This window comes from Mya arenaria, chromosome 12 (genome assembly GCF_026914265.1).
Source record: "Mya arenaria isolate MELC-2E11 chromosome 12, ASM2691426v1".
In the NCBI taxonomy this organism is placed as follows: Eukaryota; Metazoa; Mollusca; class Bivalvia; order Myida; family Myidae; genus Mya; species Mya arenaria.
In genome coordinates this window covers 68,736,233-68,756,871 of record NC_069133.1, presented here as the reverse complement: position 1 = coordinate 68,756,871, position 20,639 = coordinate 68,736,233, and the positions used below count along the sequence as shown (strand labels likewise).

General features: G+C 37.2%; 1 protein-coding gene across 1 annotated transcript in view; it reads left to right on the top strand.

Annotated features, from left to right (window-relative positions):
* LOC128210923 (uncharacterized) overlaps nucleotides 1-20,639 on the top strand; it is a 60,920-nt gene that overhangs the window by 30,277 nt on the left and 10,004 nt on the right. Inside the window, exons 13-18 of the mRNA XM_052915269.1 lie at nucleotides 1,987-2,120; nucleotides 9,191-9,309; nucleotides 11,632-11,775; nucleotides 12,319-12,464; nucleotides 12,977-13,131; nucleotides 13,972-14,116. Of these exons, the coding sequence (XP_052771229.1) occupies nucleotides 1,987-2,120; nucleotides 9,191-9,309; nucleotides 11,632-11,775; nucleotides 12,319-12,464; nucleotides 12,977-13,131; nucleotides 13,972-14,116 (843 nt within the window). The remainder of the gene's footprint in view (nucleotides 1-1,986; nucleotides 2,121-9,190; nucleotides 9,310-11,631; nucleotides 11,776-12,318; nucleotides 12,465-12,976; nucleotides 13,132-13,971; nucleotides 14,117-20,639) is intronic.

The following is a 20,639-nucleotide window of genomic DNA, read 5'->3' as shown; positions in this document are numbered from 1 at the left end:
CACTTGATGGAAAATATAATTTTATTTTTCTTATAAAAAAACAGATTTTTTTTTTTTACATTTAATGCTTAGTACACAAGTTGAAATTTCTTCTCAGATACCATGTGACGGGTCTTGAAACACCTCAAATCTTCTTTTTTTTCACGTGCAAATTAGTCAATTAAATACAGATTAATATAGGAAATTTATTTAGTAGTCTCTTAGTAATCTACACCAGTTGAGCAGCCATCTTCAATTTGGTTGAAACAAATGTCCCTAAAAACAATTGTTAAATTATGTAGTAACAATACACCTTAATAACAATTTGTTGTTTTATTGTTATGAACAAGTTTTACTTTATATAGTTTTTGGCCCATTTTAATGTGAATTGCCAATTACAAACCTTATTTGTAGCTCTGAGGGAGTTTCATGTTTTTTTTTGCTACTGCAAAGTTAAAAAAAAATTTGGAAAAGGTTACAGTCCAATTTGGAAATGCCTTCCTGGGATGGGATGTTACAATATGTTTGAACTGCCTTCCTCGGTTGAGATGTACCAGTAAGTTTAAAATGCCTTCCTGGGTTGGGATGTACCAGTATGTTTGAACTGCCTTCCTGGGTTGGGATGTACCAGTATGTATGAACTGCCTTCCTGGGTTGGGATGCACCAGTAAGTTTAAACTGCCTTCCTGGGGTGGGATGTACCAGTATGTTTGAACTGCCTTCCTGGGTAGGGATGTACCAGTATGTTTGAACTGCCTTCCTGGGTTGGGATGTACCAGTATGTTTGAACTGCCTTCCTGGGTTGGGATGTACCAGTATGTTTGAACTGCCTTCCTGGGTTGGGAAGTACCAGTATGTTTGAACTGCCTTCCTGGGTTGGGATGTACCAGTATGTTTAAACTGCCCTCCTGGGTTGGGATGTACCAGTATATTTGAACTGCCTTCCTGGGTAGGGATGTACCAGTATGTTTGAACTGCCTTCCTGTGTTTTGATGTACCCGTAATTTTAAATTGCCTTCCTAGGGTGGGATGTACCAGTATGTTTGAACTGCCTTCCTGGGTTGGGAAGTACCAGTATGTTTGAACTGCCTTCCTGGGTTGGGATGTACCAGTATGTTTAAACTGCCCTCCTGGGTTGGGATGTACCAGTATGTTTAAACTGCCTTTCTGGGGTGGGATGTACCAGTATGTTTAAACTGCCTTCCTGGGGTGGGATGTACCAGTAAGTTTAAACTGCCTTCCTGGGTTGGGATGAACCCGTAAGTTTAAACTGCCTTCCTGGGTTGGGATGTACCAGTATGTTTAAACTGCCTTCCTAGGTTGTGATGTACCAGTATGTTTAAACTGCCTTCCTGGGGTGGGATGTACCAGTAAGTTTAAACTACCTTCCTGGGGTGGGATGTACCAGTATGTTTGAACTGCCTTCCTGGGTAGGGATGTACCAGTATGTTTGAACTGCCTTCCTGGGTTGGGATGTACCAGTATGTTTGAACTGCCTTCCTGGGGTGGGATGTACCAGTATGTTTGAACTGCCTTCCTGGGGTGGGAAGTACCAGTATGTTTGAACTGCCTTCCTGGGTTGGGATGTACCAGTATGTTTAAACTGCCCTTCTGGGTTGGGATGTACCAGTATGTTTGAACTGCCTTCCTGGGTTGGGAAGTACCAGTAAGTTTGAACTGCCTTCCTGTGTTTTGATGTACCCGTAATTTTAAATTGCCTTCCTAGGGTGGGATGTACCAGTATGTTTAAACTGCCTTCCTGGGGTGGGATGTACCAGTAAGTTTAAACTGCCTTCGTGGGTTGAGATGAACCCGTATGTTTAAACTGCCTTCCTGGGTTGGGATGTACCAGTATGTTTAAACTGCCTTCCTAGGTTGTGATGTACCAGTATGTTTAAACTGCCTTCCTGTGGTGGGATGTACCAGTATGTTTAAACTGCCTTCCTAGGTTGTGATGTACCAGTATGTTTAAACTGTCTATATAATGACATTGATGGACTATTGCAGGCACTAGTTTTACCGTGGATGCGTTCAGGTATGGGCTGGTGTCAGGCTGTCGGGTCTACTTTCTTTCCCATTTCCATTATGATCACTACGCTGGCCTGACAAAAAGGTTCACTGGGAATATCTATTGTAGTAAGGTAAGTAGAGCTTTATGTTATTGAAGTTTATTGACATACTTTAAACTGAAATTCCTGTGCATCAATAGACGGATTTCAGTAAGACCATGGCTGACTGAACAGCTCATGAATTATTTATTGGGGGCAAGAACGCTCTGCTGCTGATAAGACCCCAGTAGTAAATTCAATACATTGGTATTAGTATGGTCAGTTTATACATGTTTTCTGTAAGTTAAGTTGTTGAAATAGTTAATATAGTTGTTGTGTTGTAGGGGGTGCAATTAGACAAAACAAAGAAAAGGGAATATCTTTGCACATATTTCCTAAATACCCATTGTGGAGACAAACACATTGAAGGCATGTGTAGGCTGTTGCAGTCAATACAGAAAAAATAGAAGATTCTGAAGTAACATTTGACAATGTAGACAACACAAAGGTGACATTTTTTGCAGGTATATCCCGTGATTTATTTTTGTGGATATATACTCAGATGGAACCCTTTTATGTACTAAAAGTTTTACTCTTACTCCCAAATAAGATTTACCACAATTAATATAAATGTTTTAATATACCTTAAAAGATAAATACATGTCGAAAACAATGGTTCTTATGAACGATACCGAGTTGAATTTGAAAGAAAGATGCAGAAAACATGGGATTTCTAGCCTTATTAGACAAAAGTAGATCGCAGTGATTTTTTAAGCACTCACCAATCATTTAATATTTTTGCGTTTTCAGATATTTAAATACACGGCTACCATCTTGTTATCAGTTAATAATATTTTCAATAAATGCATCATTTAGTTAAGTAGTTAAAGGTTTATCACTCAAAATTACTCTTTGTTATACATGTGTATGTATTGATTTTGAATCAGAGTGTCCCTTTAAAAAAAGACTGGAAGGACTTTCATTCAAAGACCTCTTGATTGTCTAATAAAAATTAGATAAGGTCTTCCAAACAAAGACATATCATATAGATTAACACTCTTGAAGGGCAACAGTTCCTTGAATTTGGAATACATGGGTACCAATTTTAGCTAAATGTTTGAAACGATTAGTTATTTGGCCAGAGAGGGAGGTGGCACGATCAAATGTACCTGTGACATTTAAACCTGGTTACAACAAATGGATTTCAATCATCAATTGTTTTGAAATTTTTATTGAACGCCCGCATTATCTTACAACAAGAGCACAAACATGGAACAACTACAAACATAGCTGTTGAGCGTGTCATGGGGAGAATGAGGAAGTCTCTTATACTGGACCCGAGTATTCCTGTTAATCAACTTACTTTATTGAATGGCAATTTGATGCCTTCAATCATTACATAGAACTAGGTGTTTACATCTAACAAGAAACTCAAAGCAATTTGTGATCTTAATTGTTAATATCATGTTTATAGCTATAAACTGCCAAAATTACGAATTTTTATTTTCACCCTTATCCGTTTTTATACTGTATGAAAATACAAATATTGAAAATAGTGTTAGTTTGACTCAATTTTCTTTATTATCCCTTGGATAATATCTGACACAAACACTTTCAGTAGTTTTGTTGTTAATCTTTCAATAAAGTCTCTCTGAACCGGAACTGCTAAACTGTTTGATTTACTCCCTTATACTAGCAGTTATTTTGTAAGGGTTCCTGCCCCAACAGATAATTATCAAAATATACTGCTAAGTCACTGGAGTATAATTTCCTTGCATAATCTGATAATTCAACTTGTTTAAATTACTCAGAACCATTGATGTCTGCCATTATGTTCTATCATATAAACAAGACCATTGAACTATATTGTACTATATAATGTATTAACTTCAGGAGGGGCTTATCAGCAATGTTTTGCCCCCAGCTAGTACACATGGTCAGTTATATGCAGAATCTATTTTTAGGTTATCTAAAATCCATCTATATCCTTTCCGCTACCATAGCCGCCTAATGCAGACCCTAAAATTGGGTGTCCCCATTACCTCTATCATACACCGGCGAACTACCACAGCAGTGTAAACCGTACTCAAATTTTCGGCTTCTGATTACCGCTATCGTACAGCGTGGGAATACCGCTTATTTTGATAATCTTGTACATGTTTTGCTAAAAGCAGAGACTTAAATTTCCTGATTAAAATGCGTTAGCAATTAGGTAAAATGTTTATCAATTTTGAAACAGTACAAATTTATAACACAATTAAAGAAATTAATTACAAACATTATATAGTACATAAAATTATATAACATAACACCCTTATAAATCAAGTTTGCATTTCACGAATTAGTGACATATACATTATCCCTAATTAGGTAATGTTCTAGTGAAAATGTACATTTTTCCTTATACTTAAACCCTTTAATAGACACAATAATACAATAAAATGCATTTTATTGGTTTTATTATGTAATGGCAACTAAAATATTCACTTATTAATAAATATGACATATCGGCATAACTACGCTCTGGTTGACTTCGGAAAAATACAAAACTCACATTAATACACTACGGATATGATGAATTTAGAACAAATGTAGAAATAACCGTAGACGTGTGTTGTAGTAATTTGACTGAAGACAATCATCAGTAGGTAAACGCACATGCAAAACAGCGCAATGGTAATCCTGTGATATGTAGGTTGTGGTATTTTTCATCTTCGGTATTGGCTACTTTTTAATGTTTATAAAACTACTATAGGCGAGTTTTGTAGATAGGAATTACTTATTTGAACAATTTGTTAAGAACATAAAGGATAATGTTATGCATTAATACACTCTGGTAGTTCTAGTACAAACCTTTCAGGTAAATGTATTTCAAAATTGCCGGAGACGTTTAATGTTATGATCAATCTTGGAATTATACCACATGTGCATGCATTGATACACTATGGCAGTTTTAACTTTTGTAGTAACTCGATATTTATGTCTGTCGTTTTCCTCATAAATACGCTACGGCTAGTATTTGATATTTCTAAAACAGCAATTTTGTACTACAGTAGTAGAAAAAGGTTTTCCAAAATATTTCAAAAGTACAATGCTTAAAAAGATGGATGTAAGGCAACGTTGCAAAATGTTTTTATTATTTCAATCATATTATGCATGTGTGTGCTTGAATACGCTAATTTAGCCTGCTTAATTTTAATGCAGACATCACACTATCACAGTTTTTCAGGCACGTCTCATTCTATGTAAAATTCAGTAATAAAACAAAAAGTGAAACTTATGATTTAAGAAGTGGTGTAACAATGTTTGTGTCCAGAGTTCATCGTTATTTGGGTCCTTGACGTGTAACCCTTAACAGGGCCTATTTTTTACTGTTCGACTAATGGTCTTGTCCCTGTTGTTTTCATTATATTTTACATATTTTTGTTTATTCTAGTATTTACACATGCATAGAGCGATTACCAAATAATATGGGGGGTTTTATCAAATAAATCAGAATGGAATTACAATAACGATTCTCTATCATGATATTTTACACACATGTTCATTCATTTCCCATATAAATGTATACTTATAGGACTAAAATCCAAATACGGATTCATAATTCATTCATATATCACGGTTATAAAATGTAAAGATCATTTATTTACATCATAGGAACTCGAGGAATACATAAGGATAAAATCAAACATGACGAAAATCAATAATGATAATATTTTTTCTCATATCAACAAAGAACACATGTACATAATTATATAATAGAAAAATATAGACCAAAATATCAATCAAAGTTTTGACTGTAACTATTATATTGCTAAAAATATCGCAAGATTTGTCACGGGAAACAACACCAGTATAATCACAGCATGCGATTAATGAAACGGCAACAGTCTAGTGGAGTTTCTGGTGCAATGCAATAGCATCGGTCTGTAAAAAGAAATCACATATTGATGAATATTTGTTATAAAGACACGTTGTTAGCGACAATTGCATCGTATATGTGTAATTTCGAAAAATATGTTCTCATTTTAAGCATGAAATGTTTAATTCTATAAAAAAACATTAAAACAAACATTATTCGTCCCTTCAGGAAGAAAAGGTTGATACCTGAACACCATTTTGTTATGATTATTTCATAGTATTGCTATATTGAAAATTTATTTAAATACATGATTGATCTAAACGGCGCTTTCTTGTACTAGACTATGAAATTCAAGATGTGCCATTAAACAGTAGAACTAATTTAATGTATGCATTTTCATGAACTTCAGAGACCGTTCATTGTTTCGATTGAAGGGTCATTTCAAAATGCAACTATATAAAAAACCATATATTTTTGAAAATGTTTTACATACACAAGTTGTTTTTTTTGTTCATCTGTGTTTCTGGAGCCATAGTCTTGTTGGACTCGACCTCCACATTTGGCCTTTTCTAGAGGTAATGCCACGATACTAAATAAAACATTCCCTTAAATAAAATAACATTTCATTTGAGTTTTAGTTTATAGACATTAGAATTATACTCGTGCAAGCTGACTCTGCACTGCACATTGCCAAAGAGGTCAAGTTAAAAAATTTCGCTTGTTTGTTTGGATTTCCTTATACCTGTGCTATTCCCGCCGATAAGTTGTTCTGCAACCTAAAAACAGAAACATAAAACATTAAACAGCTGATTGATTTTAAAAGACGTTGTTCATGTTTCATTTTGCTGGTACATGCAACGTTCAATGTGTTATTAAACCTGATTATGGTTACTATTTAACATTCTACAGCATGTTTGTAATATACTGTAAAAAAGTAGTACCATTCTCTCAAACAGCTTAGCCGGTAGCCGGAGGGTTGAAGCTTTATACATGATGAATCACAAGCGAGATGTCCACGGCAGACCACACAAATTAGGTCCACAAATAAGCACTTTGTGTTGGTACACTGTAAATGTTGACTGTCTGCAACACCCATGCTCTTTTTTAATAAAAAATACTTTGATGCATGTTTTTTCCCACTTTCCTTTTGTATTTACTTCTTCCGTCAAAACCTTGTTCTGCCGGCTATTTATGATAGGATTGAAACATGTCATCGGGTTGCACACATGTTTTGATTATTCCCATGCAGTGGACATAAGCTTCCGGTCGGAAATATTTCATGCCATGTGTTCCCCTCTGCTGAGCATCCTAACTTTGCCATCTCTTTTCGTGGACTGATTTTGCTATTGACCAATATGTCCTTCCGGTGTTAAATGCGTGACACGAATGTATAGATCTTTTTCCAAACGCCAGAGGAACTGATGTTTTAAACTTGTCGGCAAATACAACATGATCATCCTGTGATGTTTTCTCTACAGTTCTCTACAACTGTTTGAGTCAACCTTACTTCTATCTTTCAACTTAAGTGAGCCTGGTAATTCCTGAGATACCCCATGACACACGGAGCACCAACGATTCTTGAATGGTGACCGTGACATTTGATCAATGCTTCATCGACAGATATGTATTGATGCATGTTGTATTAAGTCATACTCCTTTCCGGTAGAACTTTCATAACAGGGGTCACTGTAGTTCCAATGTAACCTTGATGCGACCTTGTGATATTTGTCCGGTTGGTTTATTGTCTATTGCAGTGGTTTTCATGGCAATTGTGACAGCTATTTTGTAATGGATGTTCTGTTGATATATTTGCAGTCACTATGGTTTCCATGATAACTTTATAGCGATCACGTACTAGATGTCCGGTTGGATTTATATGAAAGTTATAGCATATATTTCAACAGTTTTAAAAGGAAGCTTTACTAGCGTCGCCTTTGAAATGGGTTGTGCTATGTTGATTACGTATTATGTTTATACAGAAAATACCGCTGCGTAGTTTTGCATACTTCTAGATTCAAGAACGCTACCAAAGTGCACTTAAGTGACTGATTTAGTTTAATTCAAACATGAAATGTCTACCTTATCGAAGTTAACACACAGTCCGTAAAACAAATATCACAGTAATACCACTGCGCAGTTTTGCTCATTTCTTAAATTTAACAGTGATACCACAGGGTACTTCTGATACAAGAGGAAAAGCATAACCATGCTGTTTTATTAAAGCAAATTTATAAAAGCCAGAAGCGAATAATGTTGAATGACGATTTTTAAAGAAATACCGTTGCTTATTTTTGCATGGTTATTATATTTGAAAGAAATTCCGTAGTGTAGTAACTGTTTCTAAGACAAAGTACCATAGCGTATTAATGCTGTTTTTAAAATTCACAATCCTTCTTATTTTAATGAAAAACGTACCACAAATTTGTGGAAAATGTGCATTTTGCGGCTGTGGAACTGGACATACCTACTTTTTCAGTACGTTTCAGTCGTCTACAGTATTCCTACAGTAAAACAGTAGCGGTAACCAGCACCCTTGAAAAATTGGTCTGCATTAGGCGGCTACGGTAGCGCGTCGATGTACGGTAGCGGTATTCGAAAGGATATGCGACTGTCCTAGAATTTCATGTTGAGGTCATTTTGTTTTCCGAAAAAGAATAGTTCAGGAGTCGTGATAGCATTGGTGTTATTGTCAGCGTCATCACAGTTGTGCACAAACTGTTCAATATTTTCTAATGAAACTTGGTCACCATGTTGCCAGGGATAATATGCAAACATAAAGCAAGACCTATAACCATCTCTTAAATCATTGTTGTGTTATGCCTCTTGTTTGACTTGGAAAACACCTGAACAGGCAATTGTGTTAACTTCACAACCTGGACTTGCTGATTGCAAACTGATAGAGAAGAAAGATGTCACACTATATTATACACTTGTATTCACATACATGTACTGGACAAGCATGCTCCTACTGTGATAAATGGCACTAAGGTCACACTGTAAATACTCAATGTTTTGCCTTGTGTCCCAGGTGACAGGTAACCTGGTTGCTAGGAAGCTAGGGGTGGACAGACGGTATCTCCACACACTGGACATGCATGTTCCAATGGTGATAGAGGGCGCAGAGGTCACACTGTAAATACTCAATGTTTTGCCTTGTGTCCTAGGTGACAGGTTAGCTGGTTGCGAGGAAGCTGGGGGTGGACAGAAGGTATATCCACACACTGGAGATGCATGTTCCCATGGTGATAAATGGCACTAAGGTCACACTGTAAATACTCGAATGTTTTGCCTTTTGTCCTAGGTGACAGGTAACCTGGTTGCTAGGAAGCTGGGGGTGGACAGAAGGTATATCCATACACTGGACATGCATGTTCCCACGGTGATAGAGGGCACAGAGGTCACACTGCTGGAGGCCAACCAGTAAGAACATACATGTGTACACCTGTCAAATTTATATATTTCTTGAGTTTGTTTAGTGCCCAACTATCCAAAGATCTGGCTTATCAAGTTTGTTGTTATTATGCCCCCCTTCGAAGAAGAGGGGTATATTGCTTTGCACAGGCATGTCGGTCGGTCGGTCGGTCCGTCGGTAGACCAAAGCTTGTCCGAGTGATAACTCAACAATTCCTGGACTTATGGTCATCAAACTTTACATGAAGGTTGAGCCTGACCAGTAGATGAACCCTATTGATTTTGGGGGTCATCGGGTCAAAGGTCAAGGTCACAGTGACCTTTAATGGTAAAATAATTTTAAAGCTTGTCCGAGTGATAACTCAACAATGCCTGCACCCATGGCCCTCAAACTTGACATGGAGGTTGGGCCTGACCAGTAGATGACCCCTATTGTTTTTGGGGGTCATCAGGCCAAAGGTCAAGGTCACAGTGACCTTGAATGGTAAAAGGTTGTCCGAGTGATAACGTGACAATGCCTGCACCCATGGCCCTCAAACTTGACTTGGACGTTGGGCCTGACCAGTAGCTGTACCCTATATGTTTTTTGGGCTCAATGGGTCAAAGGTCAAGGTCACAGTGACCTTGAATGGTAAAAGGTTGTTCGAGTGATAACTCAACAATGCCTGCACCCATGGCCCTCAAACTTGACTTGGAGGTTGGGCCTGACCAATAGATGACCCCTATTGTTTTTGGGGGTCATTGGGCCAAGGGTCAAGGTCACAGTGACCTTGAATGATAAAAGGTTGTCCGATTGATGACTCAACAATGCCTTCACCCATGGCCCTCAAACTTGACTTGGAGGTTGGGCCTGGCCAGAAGATGGTCCCTATTGATTTAAGGGTTCATTGGGCCAAAGGTCAAGGTCACAGTGACCTGGAATGGTAAAAGGTTGTCCGAGTGATAACTCGACAATGCCTTCACCCATGGCCCTCAAACTTGACTTGGAGGTTGGGCCTGGCCAGAAGATGGTCCCTATTGATTTAAGGGGTCATTGGGCCAAAGGTCAAGGTCACAGTGACCTGGAATGGTAAAAGGTTATCTGAGTGATAACTTGACAATGGCTGCACCCATGGCCGTCAAACTTGATTTGGAGGTTGAGCCTGGCCAGAAGATTGTCCCTATTAATTTTAGGGGTCATTGGGCCAAAGGTTAAGGTCACAGTGACCTTGAATGATAAAAGATTGTCCAAGTGATAACTCAACAATACCTGCACCTATGGCCCTCAAACTTGACATGGCTTGGGCCTGACCAGTAGATGACTTCTGATTGATTTTAGGGGTCAAAGGTCAAGGTCACAGTGACCTTGAAAGCAAACTCGACAATTCTTGGACCTATGGTCATCAAACTTGACATGAAGGTTGGGCCTGCCCAGTAAATGACCCCTATCGACTTTGGGGGTCATCAGACCAAGGTCAATGTCACAGTAACCTTTAACGCAAAAAAGTTAACAAATCTTCCCCCACTGATATCTCAACAATGCCTGAACCTATGATCATTAAACTTGACATGGATGTTAAGCCTGACCTGTAGATCACCCTTATTGATTTTAGGATTCATAGAGCCAAAGGTCAAGGTCACAGTGATCTTGAATGGTAAAAGGTTGTCCGAGTGATATCTCAACAATGCCTGAACCCATGGCCTTCAAACTTGACTTGGAGTTGCATCTGACTTGTAGATGACCCCTTATGATTTAAGGGGTCATCGGGTCAAAGGTCAAGGTCACAGTTACCTTGAACGAAAAAAAACTTGTCTTGTGATAACTTGACAATGCCTGCACCCATGGCCCTCAAACTTGACATTTAGGTTTCTGGTGACCAGCTGATGACTCTGGATTTGAGTTCATAGAGTCAAAGGTCATGACGGTCATAACACACTTCATCCTCCCACTTTAATGGTCATAATCTTAAAACAGCAACAAATCAGCTGTCATTTCGGTCCATGCATATTTCATTCAATTGTCCATATAATCCAAACATCTCTTATTTTGTCATATCTTTGAATCAGTTAATAAAAAAGAGTAGTTTATATGGTGTACATGTACATATTAATAATAAGTGCTTCATTTTATTGCAATTTTTAAGAAAATTATTTCTTTATGGATGTACGCAAACAATCATATTTGTTGTAAACAGGTTTTTCTGTAATTTTTCCATGGAATAGGTAAAAATATTTTCATGTTAATAATCTATAAAATTGAGTATGACTAGTAACATGATTATTACATGTATCTTACATTTATCTTTCTTTCTGCAACTTATAATTACAAGTTTCCTTTTCTTGTGTCTGAAGTTGCCCCGGTGCTGCTCTGATACTCTTCAAATTGAAGGAGAGAAAGGTGTACCTCCACACAGGGGATTTCCGTGCCTGCAGGGAAATGGAGAGCTACCCTGAATTACAAAATCTCCGCGTCAATAGTCTCTACCTAGACACAACGTAAGCATATTGCCTTGATTCATGATTTTCGTCAGCCTGAAAATCTCTATAGTCAAGATGACTCTTCAATGCCTAATTTTGCAAGTCAGTGGTCTATTTCTGACAATTTCCGCCTAAAGGTTAAATGTTGACACTTGGCCATGTGTTTTCTGAACGTTTTGTTTCAAACCTACTAAAACTGTGTGAAAGTAATGCATTATTTATTTCATTACACCAAATAAATGACAATTGTTGTGTGACAATTGTTGTGTCAAAATAATATTCTATTATAAAATAATGTCTATATAAATAAGCTTTCTGTGAAACTAGTGAACAATATAGGTGGATGCAAAAAAAAGCTTTTTTATTTGTAAACAAATCATAAGCTTTTTTGATCATAAAGGACAATTGAGCTAAACATGATAATGGATTTTTTTTTTTTTTTCATCAACCTAAATTGTTGGCCTCAAAAAACTACCAGTAGCAATTGTTTGTATCAATGATGGTTGGATAACCTTAACAAAGCTTCTCTCTTTGTCAAGCTTACCCTGTGTTATCTTGCAGCTACTGCGATCCTCAGTACTTGTTTCCACCGCAGAATGACGTGATACAGTTCACAGTGAAGCTTGCAAGGGAAGTAGTGCACCAAAATCCCAAGACCCTGGTGGTTTGTGGATCCTACACCATCGGGAAGGAGAGAATCTTTGTTGGTAATGTGGGAATCTACTTTGATTTGATGAAAACCTGTATATTTCCAGTTCTTTTTTATATAGCCTAAACATAATAAGGATTATGCAAATATGTGCACTAGTATTTGTAGTTGTAGGCAACAGTTGAAGTAACATGTGTGGAAAGATGGCATTTTATGTGGCATTTGTTGTATTTATATGCTCACTGGGTTGAATTCGTGGGCAAATTTACCCCATGGGCAATTATGTGCATATAATTACATTCGCCTTTGTTTTTCTGTATGATAAAATTTGCATTCATCTCCCATGAACAGGTCAACTTTTCATGACCTCTGTAGGTGGAGCTTTGCAAGAATGCTGAGCTCTGATTGGAGGCTGGTGAATCACTGTGTGTAGGATTTTACTGCTATCTATTTTACAAAATTTGCTTGACTATAATGTGCACTCCAAAAGGCAAAACATCCACTTCTGGGAGTTCTAATTTTTGATGAGTGACATATCTTATAAATATACTTAACATATATCTCACATAGCAATCGCCGAGGCTCTGGATTGTCGTATCTGTGTGACATCTGACAAGAAGACTGTCCTGGACTGCCTAGAGGATGTGGAGTTGTCCCGACGGAGCGTTGTAGGCTGGACCCATTCAAGACTCCATGTTTTACCCATGAATAAACTCAAATATCAGGTACTAGGGATAAAGTAGTTTGTTCTTTGGTGAAGGGATTCTTATTGAGTTTAGATCTATAGCTATTGTTGAGGACTGAGAAGCGATCTATTGATGATTTCCTCTAGATATAGCTAGACCAAATTAAATGTGTGATCCTGTCCTTTTAGGTCACCAAGGTGACCTAAGCAATTCAATAAAAGCACTCTCATAGGATCTAAAAATATGAAGTGAGAATAAGATTGGGTAAAATTGGGTGCTGACTCAAGCATGCTATTGCAATTTTATTCTATACTAATAAATTATATAAAAGTTATATAAGAGTTTAGTGAGGTAATGATACTACGTAGCTAAATAAACATTAGAAATAAGGACATTATGGAAGAACCCTGAGTTTCAAATGCCATATTATATATTTGCCACTTAAGTTAGATATTATATGGGTGAACGAAAATAAAATACGCAAAATAAATCCTGCCACCTTAACTGGGTTACCTCGTTCTAACTATTAACCTACCTCCACAATTGAAAGCTAACAGTTGACAAGAAAATCAACTATTTTCTTTAAGCAAATCAACAAATTAAGTTGATTATGACTGTTTAGCTTGAACATTATCACAGACTTGGAAAAAAGTGCATGATATGCTTTAAAAATCGACCCCATCTTATAAATGAGTCTTTACAAAAATGCCAGATTTCATGGGCAAAGTTAGAGGTTCATCTTTTAAACTGCTTGCCTTATTTGCGGGAAATTCGGTATTGATCTTTAAACCATTGGATAAGTGCAACAATATTCTAAGTGACATTTAATACAGAATATATAGAACCTTTTGCTCTCACACCTCAATTTGTTTCTCACAGGGGTTGAAAGATCACCTGAGGCAACATGGCCGCTCATACGATAGGGTCCTTGCCTTTGAGCCTACAGGCTGGACGCACAGCAAGAAGAAGATTGCCCTAGAAGACATCAAACCAAAATTCAACAAAGATGGAATAACTCTCTATGGTATAGGACTTTTTGTATCTCGTCAACTTCCATGTTTTATCATTCATGTCACAATCAAAACCACGGGAGAAAAATAAATAATGTGATTTTAAGTAAATTTAAGATTTATTTTATTTCTTTTTACCATTTATATGCTCCACAAAGTTAGAGCATATAGATTCTACTTTGTCTATCCATCCGTCTGCATGTGTTTCAATCTGCTTGTCCTTACCATATCTCAAAAATGACTGAAGGGATTTGAATGAAACTTGAAATATATATATAGATAGCTGTGAAAGAAAGTGTTGTGTTTAGAAAACATAACTCTGTATTTTGATTTCTAGTGTTATTGGCAAAGTTTTGGCTTTTGTCAACAATTTTGAGGTGAAGTGGCTGTTTTTGTGTCATAAATACATCAGTTTTTATCTGATCTTCATGAAATTTGTGACCAGTGTGAATATGGGTCTTTGCAGTCTGTACAAATGTTCGTCAGACCTCGGCTCCAGCCAGTAATAAATTGCGAGGTCCGACAATCGCAACTATATTGTAGGCCTGGGTGTCCGGCAATAACATTGTGGGCAAAATGATTTAATAAATATTTGTCAACCATGTATCTTGTTAATATTATTATCTAAGCTAGATTGAACAAAAAAGCTTTTTGGAATTAATTCCCATATCCAGGGATAATTCTATGTCTGATTTTCAATAAGGGAATTGCTCCCATTTGTACAAAATTGGTGAGAAAATGTTAATTTCATGGAAGATTTTTTTAATACATGGATAACGCAGTGATTAAACAGTGCATAACAGTAACTATATTTATTTACACTTGTTGACTAGAAATTTGGGCAAATGATTTATATATTTGATATCAAAAACAATTACATAGTCATGTAGAATTGACTATCCTCAATTTGATAAATAAAACTATTAATATTAATGAATCCTTATTTGATATGGTGTGTTACTGAACCTGGTATTATTCTTTCAATATGCAGCCCAATGCATTACTTCTGAGGTACAATTAGATATAAAAAAACAACTAAACATGAACAGATTAAGTTTCAGTTTTATTTCATTTGCAACACATACATCATGATAAATAAGGTAAATACATGTAGTACAGAATATGTAAGGATTCTAAATATAGCTTTAATATAATTTAAGCTAAATGCAGATCAAAAATTGATTAAAAATTCAAAGTAAACATGTAAATAGATACATTCTACAATTTGTAAATCATTTGAATTAGTGATAAAATCTGCAACCAGTTCAAACATAATAAGCAATTGTTGCTTTCATTTCTTTGAAGTCATGTTTCTTAGTATTTGAATAATTATATTTGTAGATGAGAATATGAAAATATCAAAACAATCTGTTCTTAAATAGAGTCTTAGGTTGTATACATATATTATATACAAGAGTTCACTCTGGGTTCAAACTAAACTAGTTTATATGTCATATAAACTAGTTTAGTTTGAACCTGGAGTGAACTCTTGTTTCACTTGCGTTCCAAGGCGGTGAATCCAACATTTATTGATGTAGAAGTTTTGATGTATTGGTGGTCTGTCTTAGTTATTGGTCTATTGGCTTTTCCGTGTAGTATTCATTTTCTTATTGGCTTGTCCCCGTAATTTTTATTCTATTTTTTACATATCCTATACATACTAGCTCCAAGTCTCGCAATGCTGTGTAAAAACATCATGCACAAACAGTAGCAATTGTTAAATGTCATACTTAAAGTAACTTCTGTCAGTATCATACATTTTATAAACAAGTACAGAAAAGATGATAATTACATGTCGAAAAAAGAAAACATACAAAAACATATAAGTTAATGCATTTTTAACAGGTTGATGTTTGCAAATACGATACCGTGAGGGGTTCCTAAGGCAATACAGGGTCGTGGGGTAGGGTGTGTACCAAGTTGGGGCCTCCTGGTCTGAAAAAAAAACGCCCCAAAACACGAACACATCCAATGTTTTCATACACAGATGGAAAGCTTGAATATTCAGTGTTTATGTATACTTTCATTCTTACAATTCTTTGGGATAATCTAAAAGTAAAACCTTTGAATACAATCATTACATCATTGAAATATGTCACTCATCATCATACAAGGACATTGAGCTGGCCCCTATCTTGAATGGCACGCTGACATCCTGTCCGGACCTTGATCAATGAGATACCAATCTATCTGAATTGTATTTGTCCTTGTTAATTCCTGCACAGTTGCATTTCTCTTCTGCACAATAACTCTCGTGGAAAAACTGGTCTATTGTTATTGGGCCAATGTGTATTACGGGGATGACCATGATCTTGTGTCCAAAAAGGTCCTCCGCTTCTTTCTTAAACTCCACGCTTGTTATTGTCGGGCATGCCTGCCTCTTGAACCCGATTTCTGTGTTTTGTGATTTTTCGGAATGATGGTGCTTGTGGTGACGCGTACTTCGTTTCTGCCGTTTGGATTGATGTTCTCGTTCTGAAGCTGATGATATATGTTCGTGGCCAGTTATGGAAGATATGTTCGGAAGATCCAGAGGGAATTCATCAGAGTTCGGGCTCAGGTCCTGTATTTTAAATTCATGAACTCAGGAGGGGTGTGTGGTTCAGACGGCATTGATTCAGATGCATGTGTGTTCTCTGATTATTTCTGTCTCCTTTGCAAACCAAGAATGGCAGCCTCACCGGAGTCAAGCAACAATGCTGCTTGAAAGATCATTGCCATAAGCATGTGTATCATCTTGTTGTTTGAGGATCTAAAGATGGAAAATTGAGTTTAGACTTGTAGTAATAAAATGTTTTTTTGTAATTAACTGTTCTTCCCACCTTTACCGCTACCACTACCACAACCAGAGGCATCAAATTGTTCTTCGTAGCATGTTTAGCAGGATTCAACTTGTCATATATTTATTATTACTGGGAAACACAAGGAGGCGAAGCATTCTTTAAGACGTTTAATACCAGACTGATTCATTCATGATATTCTCAGAACAACAAGGTAACGAGAGGTCAAGAGGCATGGACCATAGAGGTCATATACAGTTCACATGACATCTCCCTTCCTTGTAAAGATAATTGTTATCAATTCATTAATACAAACAACAGCTGTAAATATTTGAGAGTTCTTGTTAGTTTACAAATTGATGAGTCTTTAGATAATTTAGTCATGCTAATTTCACAGGTTATCAATTTAATGTTTCTGAATAGTCCAGCTATAATGGTTCTGTTTCACTTGCATGACACATTATTATTCCATTAATGTTGTTGCTGTCCAGAGTTGAATGTGAGGTCAGCATTGTACACCGTACTAGGTTAATTTAAGAAAACTTTCATGTGCACTTTAAACAAATAATGATGTTTTATACCACGTAATTAAACGATATTTCACACGAATTAGTTTTGCAAACAGTAAGACCTCAATACTTGCAATATTTGCAAATTGAAAACTTTTCCTAGTTTTAGGTTTTAAGAAATATTACATATATGTATTTTGCTTATTTCTGTTATTTATCTTTGCTTATTGAGGTAATGCTGTAAGCATTTGTAATGGTGGGATAAGAGGTTACTAGCACATTATCCCTTTTTTTTTTTTTTTTAGGTTTTACACTGAATGACTTATAACCCATTAAACACTTTATTCCATGTAGCGTGCTGGTTTGTTTATTTGCCGTCTGGCTCGCTGCGGTCGTCCGAAGTTTTCGACTCCTTGACCGGGCATGTGTGCGTCTGTTACCCTGTCAGCTTTGTTTTGGTTTCTCGTGTCAAAGAGGTGACGCCGATTTCGCCTGAGTCTAGAACCGGTGTCTGTGTCAATGATATACGACCTTGGTGCTGGGTGGCGTGAATGAACAACTGCTGGTTCCCAGCGATCGTTCTTTCTATACATGACAGTTTCGCTCCTTTGTCATAAAACCGTTTTTGATTTTCCTGGCATTTCAACAACTGCTCGCGGGCATTTTCACACACTTTCGGCTTCAAAAGATCTGACTTCGTAGGTATTTTATCTCGTAATCGCCTACTCATGAGCATTTGAGCGGGAGAATATTCGCATCCAGTGATTGGCGTGTTACGATATTCAAGCAACGCTATGCTTTCATCTTGTCCATTTTCATGAGCTTTGCGTAACAATGATTTGATTATTCCTACATATCTTTCAACCTGACCATTACTTTGACTGTATGTTGGTGATGTCGTTGTTAGTTTGATTGAATGCTTTTCACAGAATGTTTTAAAGTGTTCGCTGTTAAACGGCATGTCATCGGCTACTATTTGTTGCGGCAAGCCGTGCACTGCAAATATAGCCAATAGATGTCTCTCTACCGTTGATGCATTTTTAGCTCACCTGTCACATAGTGACAAGGTGAGCTTTTGTGATCACAATTTGTCCGGCGTCCGTCCGTCCGTAAACTTTCACTTTAAACGACATCTCCTCATAAACCGCTTAGCCAATTTCATCCAAACTTCACAGGAATGTTCCTTGGGTGGTCCCCTTTGAAAATTGTTCAAAGAATTGAATTCCATGCAGAACTCTGATTGCCATGGCAATGGAAAGGAAAAACTTTAAAAATCTTCTTCTCCCAAACCACAAGGCTTAGGCCGTTCATATATGGTAGGTAGGATCACCAAATGGTCCTCTACCAAGATTGTTCAAATTATGGCCCTTGGGTCAAAATTGGCCCCGCCCCGGGGGGTCATGGGTTTTCTCTATATGTTTATAGTGAAAACTTCAAAAATCTTCTCCTCTGAACTTACTTGGCCTAGAGCTTAGATATTTGTCATGATTCATCGTCTAGTGGACCTCTACAAAGTTTGTTCAAATTATGGCCCTTAGGTCAAAATTGGCCCCGCCCCGGGGGGGTCATGGGTATGCTCTATATGTTTATAGTTAAAACTTCAAAAATCTTCTCCTCTGAACTTACTTGGACTAGAGCTTAGATATTTGGCATGATTCATCGTCTAGTGGACCTTTACAAAGATTGTTCAAATTATGGCCTTGGGGTCAAAATTGGCCCCGCCCCGGGGGTCATGGGTTTTCTCTATATGTTTGTAGTGAAAACTTCAAAAATCTTCTCCTTTGAACTTACTTGGACTAGAGCTTAGATATTTGGCATGATTCATCGTCTAGTGGACCTCTACAAAGATTGTTCAAATTATGGCCTTTGGGTCAAAATTGGCCCCGCCCCGGGGGGTCATGGGTATACTTGATATGTTTATAGTTAAAACTTCAAAAATCTTCTCCTCTTAACTTACTTGGACTAGAGCTTAGATATTTGGCATGATTCATCGTCTAGTGGACCTCTACAAAGATTGTTCAAATTATGGCCTTGGGGTCAAAATTGGCCCTGCCCCGGGGGGTTAGGGTATTCTCTATATGTTTATAGTGAAAACTTCAAAAATCTTCTCCTTTGAACTTACTTGGACTAGAGCTTAGATATTTGGCATGATTCATCGTCAAGTGGACCTCTACAAAGATTGTTCAAATTATGGCCTTGGGGGTCAAAATTGGCCCCGCCCCGGGGGTCATGGGTATACTTGATATGTTTATAGTTAAAACTTCCAAAATCTTCTCCTCTTGACTTACTTGGACTAGAGCTTAGATATTTGGCATGATTCACCGTCTAGTGGACCTCTACAAAGATTGTTCAAATTATGGCCCTGTGGTCAAAATTGGCCCCACCCCTGGGTGGTCATGGGTTTTCATTATATGTTTATATTAAAAAAAATCAAAAATCTCCTCTGAACTTACGTTGCTTAGAGCTTAGATATTTGGCTTGATTCATCGTCTAGTGGACCTCTACAAAGATTGTTCAAATTATGGCCTTGGGGTCAAAATTGGCCCTGCCCAGGGGGGTTAGGGTATTCTCTATATGTTTATAGTTAAAACTTCAAAAATCTTCTCCTCTGAACTTACTTGGACTAGAGCTTAGATATTTGGCATGATTCATCGTCTAGTGGACCTCTACAAAGATTGTTCAAATTATGGCCTTGGGGTCAAAATTGGCCCCACCCCCTTCGGGGGTCATGGGTTTTCTCTATATGTTTATAGTGAAAACTTCAAAAATCATCTCCTCTGAACTTACGTGGCTTAGAGCTTAGATATTTGGCATGATTCATCGTCTAGTGGACCTCTACAAAGTTTGTTCAAATTATGACTCTGGGGTCAAAATTGGCCACACCCCGGGGCTGATGGGTTTTCTCTATATGTGTTATAGTGAAAACTTAAAAAATCTTGTCCGAACTCACAAAGACAAGTAACGTCTTGATTTAAACTGGATAACATATTTAGTACACATACCAATTTTCAATATGGGCCACATACAACAATTAATAACAAATATACATATATAGATACACACGTAAAATCAAGTAGTGACAAGAGCTTAGATATTTGGCATGATATATCATCTAGTTGACTTGTACCAATATTGTTCAATCTTTGGCCCTGGGGTCAAAAAATGGCCCCACCCGGGCGGTTATGGGTTTCCTTATATATGTATATGATGAAAACTTATCAAATCTTCTTCTCCGAAACCAAAAGGCG